We start from the raw sequence: 17749 nt of genomic DNA, 5'->3' as shown, positions 1-17749 counted from the left end.
TGTTTGCTGAATGAATGAATAAATAAGTTACATAAGGAATGGAGGAAAATGCAAGGGAGCTACTGCACTGTAAGATGATAGAACATCAAATAAATTAACCTCTTTAGGAATAAAAGGGTTTTTTTGGTTTGTTTTTTAGGCACTCAGTGCATATTTATCAAATGAATGAAGAGTGAAAGAATGAATGAGTGAGTGAATAGAGCCCTTTTGATGTAGCCCAAGGCTACTCACAGCAAACATTGCTTTATCTCATTAACTTCATTTAAAATGTTCCATTCTATTCTGTAGCAGGCTTTGATAAAAAAAATATTGGAAGCCTGACCAGGTGGTGGCGCAGTGGATAGAGCGTTGGACTGGGATGCAGAAGGACCTAGGTTCGAGACCCCGAGGTCACCAGCTTGAGCATGGGCTCATCTGGTTTGAGCAAAGCTCACCAGCTTGGACCCAAGGTCACTGGGTCGAGCGAGGGGGTTACTCAGTCTGCTGAAGGCCCGTGGTCATGGCACATATGAGAAAGCAATCAATGAACAACTAGGGTGTTGCAATGAAAAACTGATGATTGATGCTTCTCATCTCTCTCCATTCCTGTCTGTCTGTCCCTATCTATCCCTCTCTCTGACTCTCTCTCTGTCCCTGTAAAAAAAAAAAATATTGGAAGAAGGGTGTTTTATTTAAAAAAAATTTTTTTAAATAAGCTCTATAGTTCATACTCCAAGAGCTCTTTAGGAAACTCACCATGATATATATCCTGAATGTCTCCTTCCTTGGCCAAGATGAACTATAAAATGGCATGGTTTCCAAACTGACCAGAAGTTTACCAAACTCTGGATCGTCCTCAAATAGTTTTCTGCGGCAAAGATTATGACGAGGGATAACAAAAGGAACTCCCAAACCAAGTAGTTATTTCAAGCTTTGCGTGGGCTCCTTTTAATGAATTTTCCATAAATGGAAACCCACTGGGTCACTCGTGGTTCTGCATATCAGAGGGCAAGCCCAGTAGTACGGGATTGGCTGCGTTGCGTAAGGCAAAAATAAACTTGCTGGAGGAAGTGTATTCTCCTCTGGTCCTTTAGGAAGAGGCATGCACCAGTGCAATGCTGTCGTCAAGTTACTTGTCATCTGAGAAATGGCCTCAAGTTTACGGCACGGTTTTTATTTTTTTGTGAGAGAGAGACAAGAAGGGAAAGAGATGAGAAGCATCGACTCATAGTTGTGGCACTTTAGTTGTTCATTGATTGCTTCTTCTATGTGACTGGAGGGGGGCGGTCCATCCGAGCCAGTGACTCCTTGCTCAAGCCAGCGACTTTGGGCACTCAAGCTGGTGAGTCTATGCGCAAGCCAGCAACCTGGAGGTTTTGAACCTGGGACCTAAGCGTCTAGGTAGAGGCTCTCTATTCAGTACGCCACCACCAGTCAGGTTATGGCAGGTTTTATTCTTTTCTTTTTTCTTTTTGTAGCTCATCCTTATGGAGTCATCCCCAGAGCATTCTATTTCCTTTAGATACAAAAAATAATAATTCCTTTTCACACCCATGTTGATTGGTTTACATACTAGTTAATTAGTTACCTAACAATAGTCACATTACAGCACATACAGATAGACACCTATAGTACATCACGAGTGTCAGCAGGCTCAGCGTCAAACATACAACTGACTTGTTAAGCATGCAAATCCATGGGGGAGGGGCGATGGGGCCTGGCACGGCCTCCGGAGGAGAAGGCAGGGCTGAGACTTCAGGGTGCTGGTACATCGCTTGGTTTTCCAGAGGAAATGGAAGCCATGGGTGAATCTGAGAAGGGGAGACTGGTCAAGAGAGTTCTGCCGGAAAAAAAGGGGTTTCACAAATAAAGCAGTAAACAAGTAAGGAGGAAGCGGTTTAGAGCAAGACATTTGTTTCCAAGGTCACTGGCTAATTCAGCTCAGTCAAACCGCAGATTATGACAATGGTGGAGCTAGAAAAAGCTTTAGAGAACAACGAATCCAACCCACACACTACCTTCACACACAACCATCATCTGCTGACATTTGATAGATGAGGAAAGGCACTGGATTTGAAATAGAAAATTTTTTAGTTCTTCAGTTGAGGTGGAGCCTCAACTGTCCTTTTGAGAGAAGAGGCATGGGGGCCTCAGAAAGACTCCCCATCTGGTAGGAAGCACCAGGTTGGAGGACACTCATTCCCATCAAGTACACGTGGTCTACATCAAAGGACAGACGGATAGGGAATGGGAGGGGGAAGAGAGGGAAAGTGGAGAGAAAATTCCATTGAATTGTTTCTTTTAAAATCAAGCATAAAACACCAAAACCAGAGTGGCCTCTTCTGCCAAAACTACTCTATACTTCTGCAGACCCCCCTATGCCTGGGTCCTAGCTTTTGCAGACGTTCCTCAGTGGTTATGCAATTGACCCAGAAACATTTTTTGAACCTGTATTATTATTGGATTTTAAATATTATCAGCTGACAAAGGAGATAAAACCAGCATTAAGATGATCTGTCTTTTTATGGTATCTTTGTCATTGCATTTCCAGGAAATGCAAGAGAAGGTAAGAGAGAGGACTGATGAAGAGCTCTACTAATCCTGCCCGTCCTCCGTACAGTCACTGGGTCCAGGAATTTTATGTGGGAATTGGGGCTAACCAGAGATTGAGACCTAAACATCCAGCTTGGCCACACAGAGTTCTGTCTTTTTACCAAAGTGGAAAATTTTCAAATAAAACACAGAGGCCCAGTGGAATTCACTGAAAACAAGCCTGCCATTCCTTGAGGCTTTCCTATTTTAAAAATAGATGAAATAATTCTATGCAGTGGACTTGGAGAAATTGTGGAAGACAGCCACTATGTAAGACAGTATGGCAGTTTCTCAAAATATTAAGGATAGAGCTATTATATGGCCCAGCAATTCCTCTACTGGGTATCTACCCCAAAACTTGAAAATATTGGTACACAAAGACACATGTACCCCCATGTTCATCACAGCATTATTCACAGTGGCCAAGATGTGGAAACAACCAAAGTGTCCCTCGATAAAGGATTGGATAAAGAAAATGTGGTACAGGCCCTGGCTGGTTGGCTCAGTGGTAGAGCGTTGGCCTGGTGTGCAGGAGTCCCGGGTTCGATTCCCGGCTAGGGCACACAGGAGAAGCACCCATCTGCTTCTCAACCCCTCCCCCTCTCCTTCCTCTCTGTCTCTCTCTTCCCCTCCTGCAGCCAAGGCTCCATTGGAGTAAAGTTGGCCTGGGCACTGAGGATGGCTCCATGGCCTCTGCCTCAGGTGCTAGAATGGCTCTGGTTGCAACAAAGCAACACCCCAGATGGGCAGAGCATCGCCCCCTGGTGGACATGCCAGGTGGATCCCGGTCGGGTGCATGCAGGAGTCTGTCTGACTGCCTCCCCGTTTCCAACTTCAGAAAAATACAAAAAAAAAAAATGTGATACATAAATATACCATGGAAGTACATATCTACTCAGCCATAAGAAATGATGATGTATTGCCATTCGTGACAACATGGATGGACCTTAAGAACATTATACTGAGTGAAATAAGTAAATCAGAAAAAATCTAAGAACAATAAAATTTCACACATAAGTAAAAATGAGACTCATGGACATAGATAAAAGTGAAGTGGGTACTAGAGGGAGAAAGGTAGGGAGGAGGGGAGTAAAGAGGGAAAAATATACGGTGACAGAAAATGATTTGACTTTGGGTGACGGGCACACAAAGCAATCAATAGTTCTAATGCTAGAGAGATGTTTACCTGAAACCTGTATATTCTTATTGACCAGTGTCACCCCATTAAATCTAATTTCTAAATGAAAAAAATATAGGCTAATTCTTTGCAGTGGCCTTAGAGAAACTGCCTTAAATATACCATTGCTCTCTAATCTTTAAGTCGACCTTATTTATATTTGCTCTCTGGAATTCTTTCACTTCACCTTCCCTGTATTTGGAAGAAATACTAACTAAATTTCCAAAGCATGCTTTCAGGAAACCAACAAGGTCATGTCCCGTTGCCTAAAGAAACACAAATCAATTCCGTATGCTTGGTCCGATCTTGTATTGGGGTGACGCCTTCCAGTGAGGAGCGCAGGCACCATCTGGGGTTCTTCCCACCCCTCCTCATCACTTCTTTGTAAGGGAGAAGAGAGTCAGCACTGAGTAAGTGGGTAGAGCTGAGCCACCCTGCAGAGGGGAAGGGAGAGAGACGGGAAGTCGGGCTGGGGGCGGTCCCAGGACTGCTAGCCCTGCCAGGATAGGGCTCACTCAGCGTGGCGTGCAAGACAGGTATCTTGAAAGCAACAGACCCCTCAGAAGTGAACAGCAAGAGAACAAACCATTTCCCATCGCTTTCCTTGTCTTTACAAGTGGCACTAGGAAACTTTGCGTTGGGGGTTTTAGAAATATTTGAGCCAAATCCACACAAGGAGCCTTGAAAGACATAGCATAGTATCATATATTCAAGTGACCAAGAAACAACACAATTATTTCTTCTGGCTTTGTTTCTTCTAAAACACTGATCATTGTTTGTAATTATTTATTTCTCCTCTCCTGTCCGCCTCCTCAGTAGACTGTGATCTCCTGAAGGCATGGACCATCTATGTTCTGTGTACCGCCACATGCTAATTTCCTCTACAGTGCCTGGTATACAGAGGGTACCCAATAAATGTGCGTTGAATGAACAGATTCCACCTATTTCTGAAAGACTCAGAGCAAACCAATACTTTCATCCAATTCTGGTTCATTTCTTTCTTCTAATGTCCACCCACTCCAACTGAGCCAGTAAGAAACCACAGGGACGTTTAAGACCATTTCCCCCAGAAAACCCTCAGGTTATGAGGGTGTCTTGAAAAGACCACCCAAGCAGCCTCGATTTTGCGCCATATTCTGTGTTTTGTTGGCCAGGAGTCCCTAACATCACAGCACTCGGAAACTTTGTCTGGATGGAAAGGTCCATGGCCCTACGTGAGAGATTTTTGTTCTTTTCTTTGGTTGGTCAGCTCGTATCAGGTCCGGTCAGCCCTGATGCTTGTGTTCCCGTCAGACGTGAATGAGATGAACTCAGATCAAAACGCCCAAATGCTTAGTTTTAAAAAGGCCACTCCTTCCCTCTGTCACTCCTTATTGCAAAGGGAGTACTGTTGCCCGAGCTTGGCTTGCTTTTCCCAGGTCAAGGGGCTTCTGTAAAATTTGCTGAGCTCTGCCAAGAAGAGTGTTTGGAAAATTTATTGTGTTTGGCCTGCCACCTCCCCCAAACCTGAAAATAGTCAATGTTGATCCCTTTCCCAAAAACAAATAATAAAAACCAAACAAACCACCCCCTGCACACAAATAATAACACCGTTTCTTCTGAGCGTGGGTTTCCCGTAATTGGTGTGAAGAACTGCTCCAGGGCTCCCTAGACCCTTGGAGAGCTAGAGCACCAGAGGGAACACTTTGTGGCACGGCCCGCCCAGGCAGCACCCCCCTTGCAAGATCCTCTTCCTTTCGCTGCATAGACCTCTTCCTGCCATACGTGTGGATGCCCAGGAAACCCTGCCTGCTCCCTGGAGATTTCCCCCAGTTCACCTGAAAAGAGGTGGTCATTTAATTTTCTAGACATCATTCACTTGTGAGAGTCAAGACTAGCTCAGGTGATGTTCTGAAGGAAACATCAGTCTTAAAATTCTAAGACTCTTTCCAGCGGATTGCAAGCTCTATGGGGACTGAGACCACGCCTTACTCACCAGCATGTTTCTGGTACATTCCTGGTAGGCTTTCGGTGCATATCTGTGGAATGAATGAATGAATGAATGATCAGAATGACTGTTGATATAATTACACAAACTATACACCTCTACACCTCTTCACTGTATGTTTGGAATCATTAAGTCTTCAAATGGGTAAACTAAAAGGTAGATGTAACCTAGTCCTAACCATGGCTACTGTGACCTCCCCATTTAAATATTGCAGTCTGCCCCCCCCCCCCCCACACACACACACTTCCATGTTTCCAATCTCTTTTACTTGCTCATTTTTCAAACACTTTTCTTCTAACATGTAATTTATCTGTAGCTATGTATTTTCTCACTCCCCCAGTTGGACTGGAAACACAAGAGCAGGGTTTCTTGCCTGTTTCATTCACTGCTGTCTCCCAATGGCCCAGAACAGAGCTTGGCCCATATTAAGGGCTTGATAACCCTTTGTCAAGTGAATAAACCAAAGAATAATTTTTGAGGATGGACTCCACACATCAATGCAAGAGTTTTTCTTAAATCCCCAACCCAATTCCACACCTGTAGAATCAGAATGTTTAGGGATGTGGGTCCCAGGAATCTACGTGTTTATCAAGGAGTATAATATCCGGTCTGGGAGCCACTAGTTCATCCAACTCCGTCATCTAGAGATAATCCTGAAGTCCCAGGAGATGAAGTGTTGGAGGCCATGTGAGTTATTTCGTGGTACACATAACTAGTCATTTCTATTCTGATGAGTTTTCTACTCCAGTTACCTATGAGCTGGATTCACTTAATATAGGTATTATACTATCACCATCTTGGTCTTTGAGATTAAGCTAATAGAGGGAAGAATTCCGGTCTCTGAATTTTCTTCGTGATGCAGCTCAGTAGGCGGAATAATCCTAAAGGACTCTGAGTCTGATAATGCTTTGTATCCAGGACCTCCCCTATTTCCATGCTGACGTGCCACTATTTCCCGTTCTTCTTCTAGTTCCTGGACATCTCCATTAAATGGACCACCCAGGAAGCATTTCCTCCCAAGTACCTTCGTTATGACCCAGAAAGCTCTAGCAAGCTGCTATGTGACCAATGTCCTCCCGGCACCTACTTAAAACAACACTGCACGGCAAGGCGGAAGACCCTGTGTGCCCCTTGTCCTAACGACTACTACACCAACACCTGGCACACCAGTGACGAGTGTCTGTACTGCAGCTCCACGTGCAAGGAGATGCAGTACGTCAAGCAGGAGTGCAACAGCACCCACGACCGTGTGTGCGAGTGCAGAGAGGGGCGCTACCTCGAGGTGGAGTTCTGCTTGAAGCACAGGAGCTGCCCGCCGGGATTCGGAGTGCTGCAAGCTGGTACGTACGAGCTTCCAACGGGCAGCAAACTTAGTTAGGATGGTAGAGTCAAGAGGTAGGGAACGTTTAGGGGAACACTTTTGTCCGATGATATTGCAGGATATCAAATTGCGAAGGCAAGGGACCCAGCGAGGTATGTGCTGTGCGTCTGGATTGCTGCCAGATGAACATTTCTCAGCGGAATACTCTGCCGCTCCAGGGCAATTTAGTGAGGAATCTCACATGCAGCCAATTGCTCTCTAATGAGATGCGTGATGGATTGCTTTTTTAAAGGGACACACACTCTGGTGGCGCTGTTTAAGGTTGATAGATATCTCTGATTTCCACTTCAGCATGGACAGCTTCAGACTGTGGCGTTTCTTGACAAACATCAGATATCTTAATTGCTACCAAGGGAGTAATAATGCTGATAGTGACGAGGATCTAGAGTGCTAACAATCAGCGGTTATAATTAATTATGCAAAAAATGAGAAGGGCTAGGGGAAGTGCATTTCATTATAAAAAATGAGGCTGGTTCTCCCATTGGCATGGGAGTTGAGCATCTGGGAGGACAAACCGTAGCAGTATCTCATCAATGAACTCACTCTTTATCTTAGACAGCACAGACCTGCTTGTCTACAAATACGGTGCTTTCTCTCTTTTCAGTTCTGAACAGCACAGGTTAAGGCCAGTGTGCATGGAATTGTTTCGAGCTGCAACCCTATTTTTTTTCTACCACATTTATGAAGCTTTGGCATTGTCTCAGAGTTTGGGAAAATTAAGAGTGAATCACTTACTTTTCCAGCGGAAGTAGTAATCAGTACAGATTCTGATTACTCAGTTTAAGCAGTGTTTCTCAACCTTTGCACCACTGATGTTTTGGGCATGATAATTCCTTTTGTGGGCAGCTGCCCTGTGCATTGTGAAGTGGTCTCTAGTCACTAGATGCTCCTCCCCCAGTGGTGACCCCTAAAAATGTGTCGACATTACCAATTGTCCCCTGCTGGCAAAATTGCCCCTGGTTGACAACCACTGGTTTGGAGGATGCTAATTATTTGTAACTCTGTTAACTTCCAGAAGCTGTGATGGAAAGAGTCTAAATTATTAGAGGACAAATACAAAGCAACTGTATTCAAAAACTGAAATCTATCTTTTCTTAAATTGTGAATCTTGTGAAATTAATCACAGAAGGTGCAAATTGAGCAAGAGTCCCTTAAAATACCGCTAGTATGAGTATTTGAGGGAGGAATTGGTGACGCTTCCTAGTTTTTATTGGATGAGACTTTGGGACGCAAGCTAAGCCAAGTTGTCGGGGGTTGAATGTGGGGGGAAGTCCATCCAACAGAAACAAATTCTTTTCATTCAATTCAGTAAGTTTTATATGTAGAAAAATTAATGAAGGGACTAGGCAGTTTGGAAGTTAGAAAGTTTTGAAAAATAATGGAAATAGCTGGGAAGCATGGACATCTGTTTGCAGAATGAAGGGAGCTGGCAGCCAGGGAATGGAAGAAAGAGCCACATTTTATTCTGTGTCAGCACAGAAGGGTTTATTCACTTTTCACTCCCCAAACATCCACAGCGGAGTTCCTCCTGGGCAATAACAGGTTTCCAGCTCAAAGAGAAGGAATGACGATGCAATGTCATTCTCAGAAATATTTAATAACCGTTCCTTTTCGTCATTGCTTTCAAGTCAGATTGCCCCCACATTTTATCTTCTTCATTCTGTTAATTTTATCTTTTCTATGTCTTGACTGAATGGCTAGCATGGTGAAATTCTCAGCTGTAGAACAGAACTCCTTCTCACAACTGTGGTATCTGACATCTGGCCTGGCAGCCTATACTTTTTTATTGTTTCCACTGATATGTATAAGGAAAAATCACTTACTTAGATGGATACATCTTTAGAAAAAGACCTGGGTCCACATGTCCAAGTCCACTTAATTCCAGAATATTAGCAATGAAAGAATACCCAAATATCTTCGCTTAAGACATTGTGGAATTTGGTCTGGAGTTAGATATTATTTAAAAAGGGGACTATAGTAAGAAAGTACTCTAAAAAAAAAAAATAGCCCTCTTTGTAAGTCAGTTCCTAAGATGTCACTGCAACTCTGGAGGTGGCATTTATATGAGAAGGCTTTCTACCTGTGGTTTCCGACCTCCTCTTTTTCTCTGCCTGCCCTTCATCGTTTTACTGGTCAATGCATCCTTAATCCTTTTAGAAGATGCAAGGGATGAAACTAGAACCAAACCATTTCGTGCTTTCCCCTCCTCCCCCCCCCCCCCCCCCCCCCGGATTTGATACAATGCAGTGGGAGGTTTGAATTTTTAAGCACCTGGCATTGATTAACTTCCTGTAGCTTTCCTCTGCACTCCTTTGCACTCCTTATCTTGCAGAAGCCAGAATTGGCCTGTGAAAGCTACCTTTGAATATTGAAGTCTAAATCTGTTCAACTAGCTTACACTAGATGGAGGTATTTTCATATGCAAATGCCCTTTAATAGATGATTTATCCGTGAATAATAGAGTCCGGGATTTGAAGGTACTTATGTCTTTAGTTATTCACTGGTTCAAGTTTGCCTACCAAGGATTTCTCCAAATCTGTCTAGTCTTCCTCCACCATGAAATAAAATGCCCTTACAGTCACCCTTCCCTGAAATTTTAACAACTAGACTCTTTTAAAACTCAACAGTTTAAGCAAATGGCGTATCATCTTCCATTTACTGTGCAGCTGAACTGCAGGATTACGGTTTCGAGTCAGCGGGCCGACTTTATTGCCACCTTCAAGAGTTTATTATATTGCTGTAAATTTTTACCTCTTAAGGTTAGCACACTTAGGAGTTGCTTCACAATTAGGATTCAGGAAGGAAAGAACTTCGGTAGGGACGGATTGGAATTTAATGGAGCAGCATGCAGTGGGTACTGATTTCAGAGAATGCTATCACAGCAGTTACACAACAGCTGTCTAGACAATTTTCCAGGGTAATTGTGTGAAGAATATGGTGGACAACAAGACCTACTAATATTGTAGCCCACACAGGACTAATGAACAGCCTCCCTTCTTCCCTTACCTCTCCCATTTCGGAGTGTTTTTGTAGGTAACAGCAAAACAAACTTGTGTTTCTATTAGTAGGAAGAGAGACCACCTCAGGGGCTGCCTGTTGAAGTTTTTGTTCTAATGAAGTAAGAAATGAGTATGCCTAAAGTTTGGTACCATGTGAATAGTAAAAACATAGCAACATAGTAGTAAAAACAAAGTGAAAAGTCTGAAACTGTGTTAAGAGGCTATCTTCTGGAAAGTATTGAGAAGAAGGTGCTAAATTGTTTGGTATTTTCTGTAGGAACCCCGGAGCGAAATACAGTTTGCAAAAGATGTCCAGATGGGTTCTTCTCAAACGAGACATCATCTAAGGCACCCTGTAGAAAACACACAAATTGCACTGCGCTCGGTCTCCTTCTGACGCAGAAAGGAAACGCGACCCATGACAATATATGTTCCGAAAACAACGAATTGACGCACAGATGTGGAATAGGTAATTACCAATCAGAAAATCAGCCTTCGTGCCAACTCTGAGTTGAATACAAGACCCTCTGGCCACCATCTTAATCAAACTCATGTTTTCCCTTTCTTGAATTTTAACCAGCTCTTCTATTCTAAGATTCTTCTCTGTGCATCCTCGCTAAAGCTACACCTCAAAGCCTTTCAAAAAATCCTCATCCTCTCATAGATCATGCTCTAAACCTTGACTTTCTCCCTTCCACACTTCAATCAAATCTTACCACGGAGAAAAGGGTGGTGCAAAGATTATTTCCGAGACCAAATAAGCAGAGTCCAAATTGCAGAACTTTTTGTTATGCATTCTTATTGCTTTTTTTTTTTTTTTTTTTTTTTTGTATTTTTCTGAGGTTGGAAACAGGGAGGCAGTCAGACAGACTCCCTCATGCGCCCGACCGGGATCCACCCGGCACGCCCACCAGGAACGATGCTCTGCCCATCCGGGGCATTGCTCTGTTGCAACCAGAGCCATTCTAGCACCTGAGGCAGAGGTCATGGAGCCATCCTCAGCACCCGGGCCAATTTTGCTCCAATGGAGCCTTGGCTGCGGGAGGGGAAGAGAGAGACAGAGAGAAAGGAGAGGGGGAGGGGTGGAGAAGCAGATGGGCACTTCTCCTGTGTGCCCTGGCCGGGAATCGAACCTCGGACTCCTGCACGCCAGGCCGACGCTCTACCACTGAGCATTCTTACCGCTTTTAAGAATCCCTGTATTATTAGCCAAAGTATATGTTGGCAAGTAAGATGCCAGGGACATAAATTGATGACAGATTGGAAATGTGAAACTGGCTTTGTTACCTGTGGTTTGCTGCATCTATTACATGAAAGGTCCAGGTTCCCCTCATTTTAAACTCTTTATTCAGGAAGGGTCATTCGCTCCATGGTCAAGTTATTTGAACAAATCCCATGTTGGTGATGCCACTCATCTGGTTGGTGTCCTCACCCTGTCACTCCTACCATGAGACTAATCTCACACCTTCTACCAAAGACTCACTGCACCAAGGCTCATCTGTCTTTTAGCATTTAGTGAAACATGTCACAGAGCAGCTTGACTGTCCCCACACATCTGTTTGCACAACACAGACGTGTGTGAAGCATAGGAATGTGGACTGGGAGACTTCAGGCTCCAGCCCCGTCCCCGCATTGTCTCACTGTGTAATCGAGATCTTAGATGTGTCATGTCGTCTTTCTGCTCTTTGATATAAAATAGGGAGTAAGGGAAGGGACAGTAAAAGGAGCAGCTTCTAACTTTAACATTTTCTCTAATCATTTAAGATTTTTTTTTTAATTTTTATTTATTTATTTATTTTTTACAGAGACAGAGAGTGAGTCAAAGAGAGAGGGATAGACAGGGACAGACAGACAGGAATGGAGAGAGATGAGAAACATCAATCATTAGTTTTTCATTGAGCGTTGCAACACCTTCGTTGTTCATTGATTGCTTTCTCATATGTGCCTTGACCGCGGGCCTTCAGCAGACCGAGTAACTCCTTGCTGGAGCCAGCGACCTTGGGTCTAAGCTGGTGAGCTTTGCTCAAACCAGATGAGTCTGCACTCAAGCTGGTGACCTCAAGGTCTCGAACCTGGGTCCTTCCGCATCCCAGTTCGATGCTCCATCCACTGCGCCACCTCCTGGTCAGGCTGAGATTTTATTTTGTCATTCATTGAGCATTTACAGTGTGCCAGGCACTTTGCTGTATAGACTTTAATCTTTACAAAAACACTGTTAAGGTTGCTCAAGTTCAGTGTAGGGCATGAATGCCAGATCCTGGATTCAAACCCAGGCCTGATGAATCCAAAGACAAACTCGTACCTTGACATACCTTGACCCTACCTAGCACACCTTGACCCTACCTAGCCATTCAGGCCATTTTACCTCTTGTCTAAATGACATGTTTTGTGTGTCACTGTTTTGTCATTTAATATATGCTTATCCATTTATATATATTCTTATTCCCAAAGGTAAACTAAGTATTTGTGTATGTACAGAGTACACCAGTCCAGATTATTTTCAAACTCCTTTCAAAGCAATGACTATATTTGTTTGGCACTGATCTTGAAGTATCCTGTGGATACTTAGTATACATTTAACAGAATGTTAACATTTACATTAAATCATAGCATTTTTGTTGTAATTTATTTATAGCAATGTTAGGTTCTTATTAAACATTTAAAGAACACTAGAAAGGACATAAACCCAGTTAGATTGGCAATTAACCACTAAGACCAGCCAGCCAACAGAAGGTTGATTTTATTCAAATTTTGCATGTTAGCATGTTATACCTTGGAAAACTCAATTGTGTGGGTTTTTAAATTTTGGATTTTGTCCAGTAGACTTCCAAGAATTCAATTGTTGAGTAAATCTTTGTGTCCCTCCCTGTCCTTAGATGTCACCCTGTGTGAGGAGGCGTTCTTCAGGTTTGCTGTTCCTACCAAGTTCACCCCTAACTGGCTCAGTGTCCTGGTGGACAATCTGCCTGGCACCAAAATAAACGCGGAGAGTGTCGAGAGGATAAAAAGACGACACAGCTCACAAGAACAGACATTCCAGCTGCTGAAGTTATGGAAACATCAAAACAAAGACCAAGATATGGTCAAGAAGATCATCCAAGGTGATCAATCTAAATGAGTCAATCAGAAATCAGACACCTTTTCATTGTGGGTTTAGTTGTGTGGAGGATGTTTTTTGGGGGTGAATTTTTGTTGCACTGGAAAAGTTTTCATGAAGTGGTGGTGTCAACGCTGTTCTTAGAGCTGTCATGCAGGGTTTTATTGTCATTTCCTCCATGTCCCTTCCCCCCTTTTTAGAGTGTGTAAAGAAGCCACAGTGCATTTCAAGTGCAGGGCTTGACCTCAGGAAATCTGTCTCTAAATCCCTTAGGAGTTTTATTAGCATCTTCTCTGACCTTCCCAGGAGTTCTTTATCCACTTTGAATCTCACCATGCACTTCTACTGAGAAGCTCTGTTGTATTTATTTGGTAAATCTCTCAAGAGAGCCTCTCAGTGTCTTCCGGATAGCCTCTCATTAATCCTCACAACCTAGCCTATTTTAAAATTACCATTTTAATAGCATATGTTGTGAGGATTAATGAGATAAGGTCTGTAAAGCCTTTGAGTTTCTTTGAGAAAAGCGCTAGTTATAACCAAGTATTCTCATGTTTTAGAGTTTCCTAAAGAATCTCCTTTAGGAAGTGTGTGTGTGCGTGCGCGCGCATGCACGCGTGAGCACGTGCACACACTCATGTGTCTTCATAATAATGATGATGATGAGGATGATAATGAGACAGTCCAAAGGGAAAAGCAGATACACAGTGTGGACTGCAAACTTTGAGCTTCAGTAGAGAGAGTTCTGGATTCAGTAAGCAAGGGGAGGAGGACATGTCAGAAACAAATGAGGAAGGTTTTTCATAATGCAGAGAATGTCAACGACAATGTCAGTGTAATGCAGACAATGTCAATTCATGCCTCTCACTATATGGTTAACTGAAACTATCTTAACAGCCTCACATCTGAAACTGAGGCAACAGATTTTAGGAGACTAATATTTTTGATAGCTGAACGCTTTCACATATGCAAAGAGTAAACTTTTCTTCTGTTTTTCGGCAAACAAAATGTATTCTTTGAAAGTGTAATTAGCCCCGAAGCAAAAAGAAAAGGGAGTAGAAAATCAGAGACTGTTAGAAACGAAGGAACCAAATTCTTATTTTATAAACGAAGACATTTCAGTCCAGAGAGATGAACTGACTTGCCTTAGGACTCAGATACTAAATGACTCATGTCATTAATAGGAACATTAGTTACTCCCCCTTCTGTTTATGCCCTAGCTCATTACTGAAATGTACTCCAGGCTGAGTGTATCATCACACTCCTTGGCCTCACATTACTGGGTTTTTCCATTTTCTTCTCCCCGGTGGTAATCCTCTGTGCTATTTATTAAAGACCATTTGAGGCACCTAACTCTTTTAAAAATACCATGTTTGTCAGATATCAGCAAACGACAGTTTATATTACAAAATAACAAGACTACTTTGTTTTTCGAAAATGTTATGGTTTTCATCTCTCAAACATTTTTTAAAACCCTGAGAATGATGTGTCTATAATTTTCTACTAGTGAGTTTCAAAACGAGGGCTTCTCAACAAGCTTTGTTGGATACCTAGAATATATAATGTACTATCTTACAATAACCCAAGGTCATAGTTAGCTCAGTTCTCAGAAATAACTAGCATCACTTGAGCCCTCCTTTCTCCCTTCCCCTTCCCCTACCCCCAAAAAAAATAAAGAAAAAGGTTATCCCTAAAGCTCTGAGGCTTGGAGAACCTTGGCCTCGGGGTAGTGGTGGCGTTAGAAGGAAACACGTGATGTGACCGTCTCTCTGTGCTTTGCTCGGTGCAGATATTGACCTCTGTGAAAACAGCGTACAGAAGCACCTCGCCCACACGAACCTCACCTTCCAGCAGCTCAGCAGCCTGATGGACAGCTTGCCGGGGAGGAAAGTCACCACGGAGGACATCGAAGGAACCGCGAAGGTGTGCAGCTCGAGCGAGCAGATCCTGAAGCTGCTCAGCCTGTGGAGAACAAAAAACGGCGACCAGGACACGCTGAAGGGCCTGACCCACGCCCTGCGGCACCTGAAAACCTACCATTTTCCCAAGACGGCTGCCCAGAGTCTGAAAAAGACCATCCGCTTCTTGCACAGCTTCACCATGTACAGATTGTACCAGAAGCTGTTTCTAGAAATCATAGGGAACCAAGTCCAATCAGAAAAAATAAGCTGCTTATAACCGGAAATGGTCATTGGGGCTATTTCCTCACCATGGACCAGATCCAATGGAGGAATAAACTGTTTCTCAGGCACGTGAGGGGTTACAGAGATTTCTTTCTCATCACTGAGAACTAGATTTGGCCTCTGGTCACAAAAATAAAAACCTACGGTATGGAGAAAGAACTAACTGCTCCCCCCCAACAGTACAGTGAACCCCAAATAGTTTATCCAACTGACAGATCTGGTCCAATATCTACTGACTATATTTTCCCTTATTACTGCTTGAAGTAATTCAACTGGAAATAAGAAACTAGACTCCATTGTGCCTTACTAAATATGGGAATGTCTAACTTAAATAGCTTAGAGATTTCAGCTGTCTAGAGGCTTTTATTAGAAAGCCCCCCTTTTTTTTTCTATAAAAGTACTAATATGTCTGTAACACTATTACAGTATGTGCTATTTATATTCATTCAGATATAAGGTTTGTACATATTATCATCCTAAAGGGAAATTGTGTAAGACTTAATTTTAGAAAGAAGAAATTTATATATTCTGTTTATTATTATGACAAATGAAAGAGATAAAATATATTTTTTAATGGAAAGTGTGTAGCATTTCCTAATAGGTACTGCCATTCTTCCTGTGTGGAGTGTTTTTATAATAAAGTTTTATCCATATAAGCTATGATATCATTTTATAGAAGATGCATTATTTAGTCAATTGTTTAATGTTGGAAAGTGTTTGAATTATAAATTATCTGAATATTAGATGAGCTGAGAAATTGAATGTATTTTATTTAAAAGATTTTACGTTTTTAACTATATATAAACAACATCATTAAAGTTTTCAAATTATTTTTCATTGCTTTTCTCCTTGTTTTTATTTGAATGGGATATCAATGGACCTGAGTTTTTATAATTTTCTCATTGTTATATCACCACCAGGAACATCTGAGAATTGTTAAAAATGCAGATTTCTGGGCCAATTTCTTGACAAGTTCTGGGGGGGGAGGAGGAAAGAAACCTGCATTTTAAACCAGTTCCAAACCTCTTCTTATTACAGTAAAACTGGAAAACTTTTGAAGTCACGTTTAGCATCCAGATGGTACAAACCACTTATAACTGTTGATTCTGGCATTGGGAGTTGTTTAGGTCGCAAGTTATAGGAACCAGCACTCCCTAGTTTAAGAAAAAATGAATTGGAAGGGTATTGTATCAGGCTGAATGGTGCCCCTCCCCAAATCAGTTCACTTCATAATCCCCAGAACCTGTAAATGATACTTTATTTAGAAAAAGGGCCTTTGTAGATGTGATTAGGTTAAGGATTTTGAGATGACACAATCATCCTGGATTTTAGGTGGACCCTAAATGCAGCAACAAGTGTCTTTATAGGAGACACACAGAGGGGACAGGTGGAAGAGAAGAGGATGTGAAGATAGAGGCAGAGATGGGAGTGATGTAGCTACAAGCCAAGGAAGCCAGGTGTAAAGCCAGTAGCCACGGCCACCATCACAGCTGCCTGGCCCATGCAGGTTTGCATTTGATTCAGACAGATGGTAAAGAAACAACAGAGCCAAGAACTGGTGGGCCATTAGCTTAAATCCTAGCTTGCACCCAGCAGGCAAGAAATACACACAGTGGGAAAACACTTCCCTTTCCATTCAGGGCTCCCAAAGCCACTGACTTATCCGAGTTTCCTAGAATCAAAGGTTTGTACCTCACCAGCCTTATTCACCTCTGTTCCCCATCTCCTTCCTTCTCTCTGCACAAGCTGGCTTCTCCTTCAGCATTCTGCCATCTTGGCTGCTTCTCCTCTCCTCCATGTGGCCTTTCTCTGCTCTCCTCCAGGAGGGGCTCCTCTGCTTCATTTTATAGTGTAGAGATAAAAACCTTTAATCCAATATACAAACAAGAAAGTCTCTGATACAAAGTCACTTATCTGAGGCAGAATGGGATTCCTCATGAGAGTGCACCACCCCACATCATGCAACAGTCAAGGGTGCAGGGGTGGGAGGAAGGGAGGAGCTTAGTTTTGAAAAGATCTTAGTATTAAAAGGGTGGGAAAGGCTTAGTCTTAAAACTAAGCCTTAGGCTATAACGACCCTGCCTGTTTACATCCAATGCAAACTATAAGCAAGCAAACATATATATCATATTTACAAACTTATTTGACCAACACCAGGAGAGGCAGGAAAAAGATTCTCCCCTCAAGTCTCTCTTTGTAAGGAGCACAGTCTTTCTGACAACTTGATTTTGAACGTCTGGCCTCCAGAAATATGACAGAATGAATTTCTGTTGTTTTAAGCCACCCAGTTGGTGGACATTTGTTGCAACAGCCACTAGCAATGAACACAGGTTGTATCGGAGCCTCACAAATGGCAG

The 17749-nt window shown here is 42.7% G+C and overlaps 1 protein-coding gene across 1 annotated transcript in view; it reads left to right on the top strand.

Moving 5' to 3' along the window:
* Positions 1–16143, top strand: part of TNFRSF11B (TNF receptor superfamily member 11b) — a 30186-nt gene extending 14043 nt beyond the window's left edge. The window contains exons 2-5 of the mRNA XM_066372499.1: positions 6706–7075; positions 10393–10584; positions 12992–13216; positions 14999–16143. Coding sequence (XP_066228596.1) covers positions 6706–7075; positions 10393–10584; positions 12992–13216; positions 14999–15387 — 1176 coding nt within the window. The 3' untranslated portion in view covers positions 15388–16143. The remainder of the gene's footprint in view (positions 1–6705; positions 7076–10392; positions 10585–12991; positions 13217–14998) is intronic.
* The last annotated feature ends 1606 nt before the right edge of the window (positions 16144–17749 follow it).

This window comes from Saccopteryx leptura, chromosome 3 (genome assembly GCF_036850995.1).
Source record: "Saccopteryx leptura isolate mSacLep1 chromosome 3, mSacLep1_pri_phased_curated, whole genome shotgun sequence".
Lineage (NCBI taxonomy): Eukaryota > Metazoa > Chordata > Mammalia > Chiroptera > Emballonuridae > Saccopteryx > Saccopteryx leptura.
Note: the sequence above shows the minus strand (reverse complement) of the source record. Positions and strands in the feature narration are given on the sequence as shown.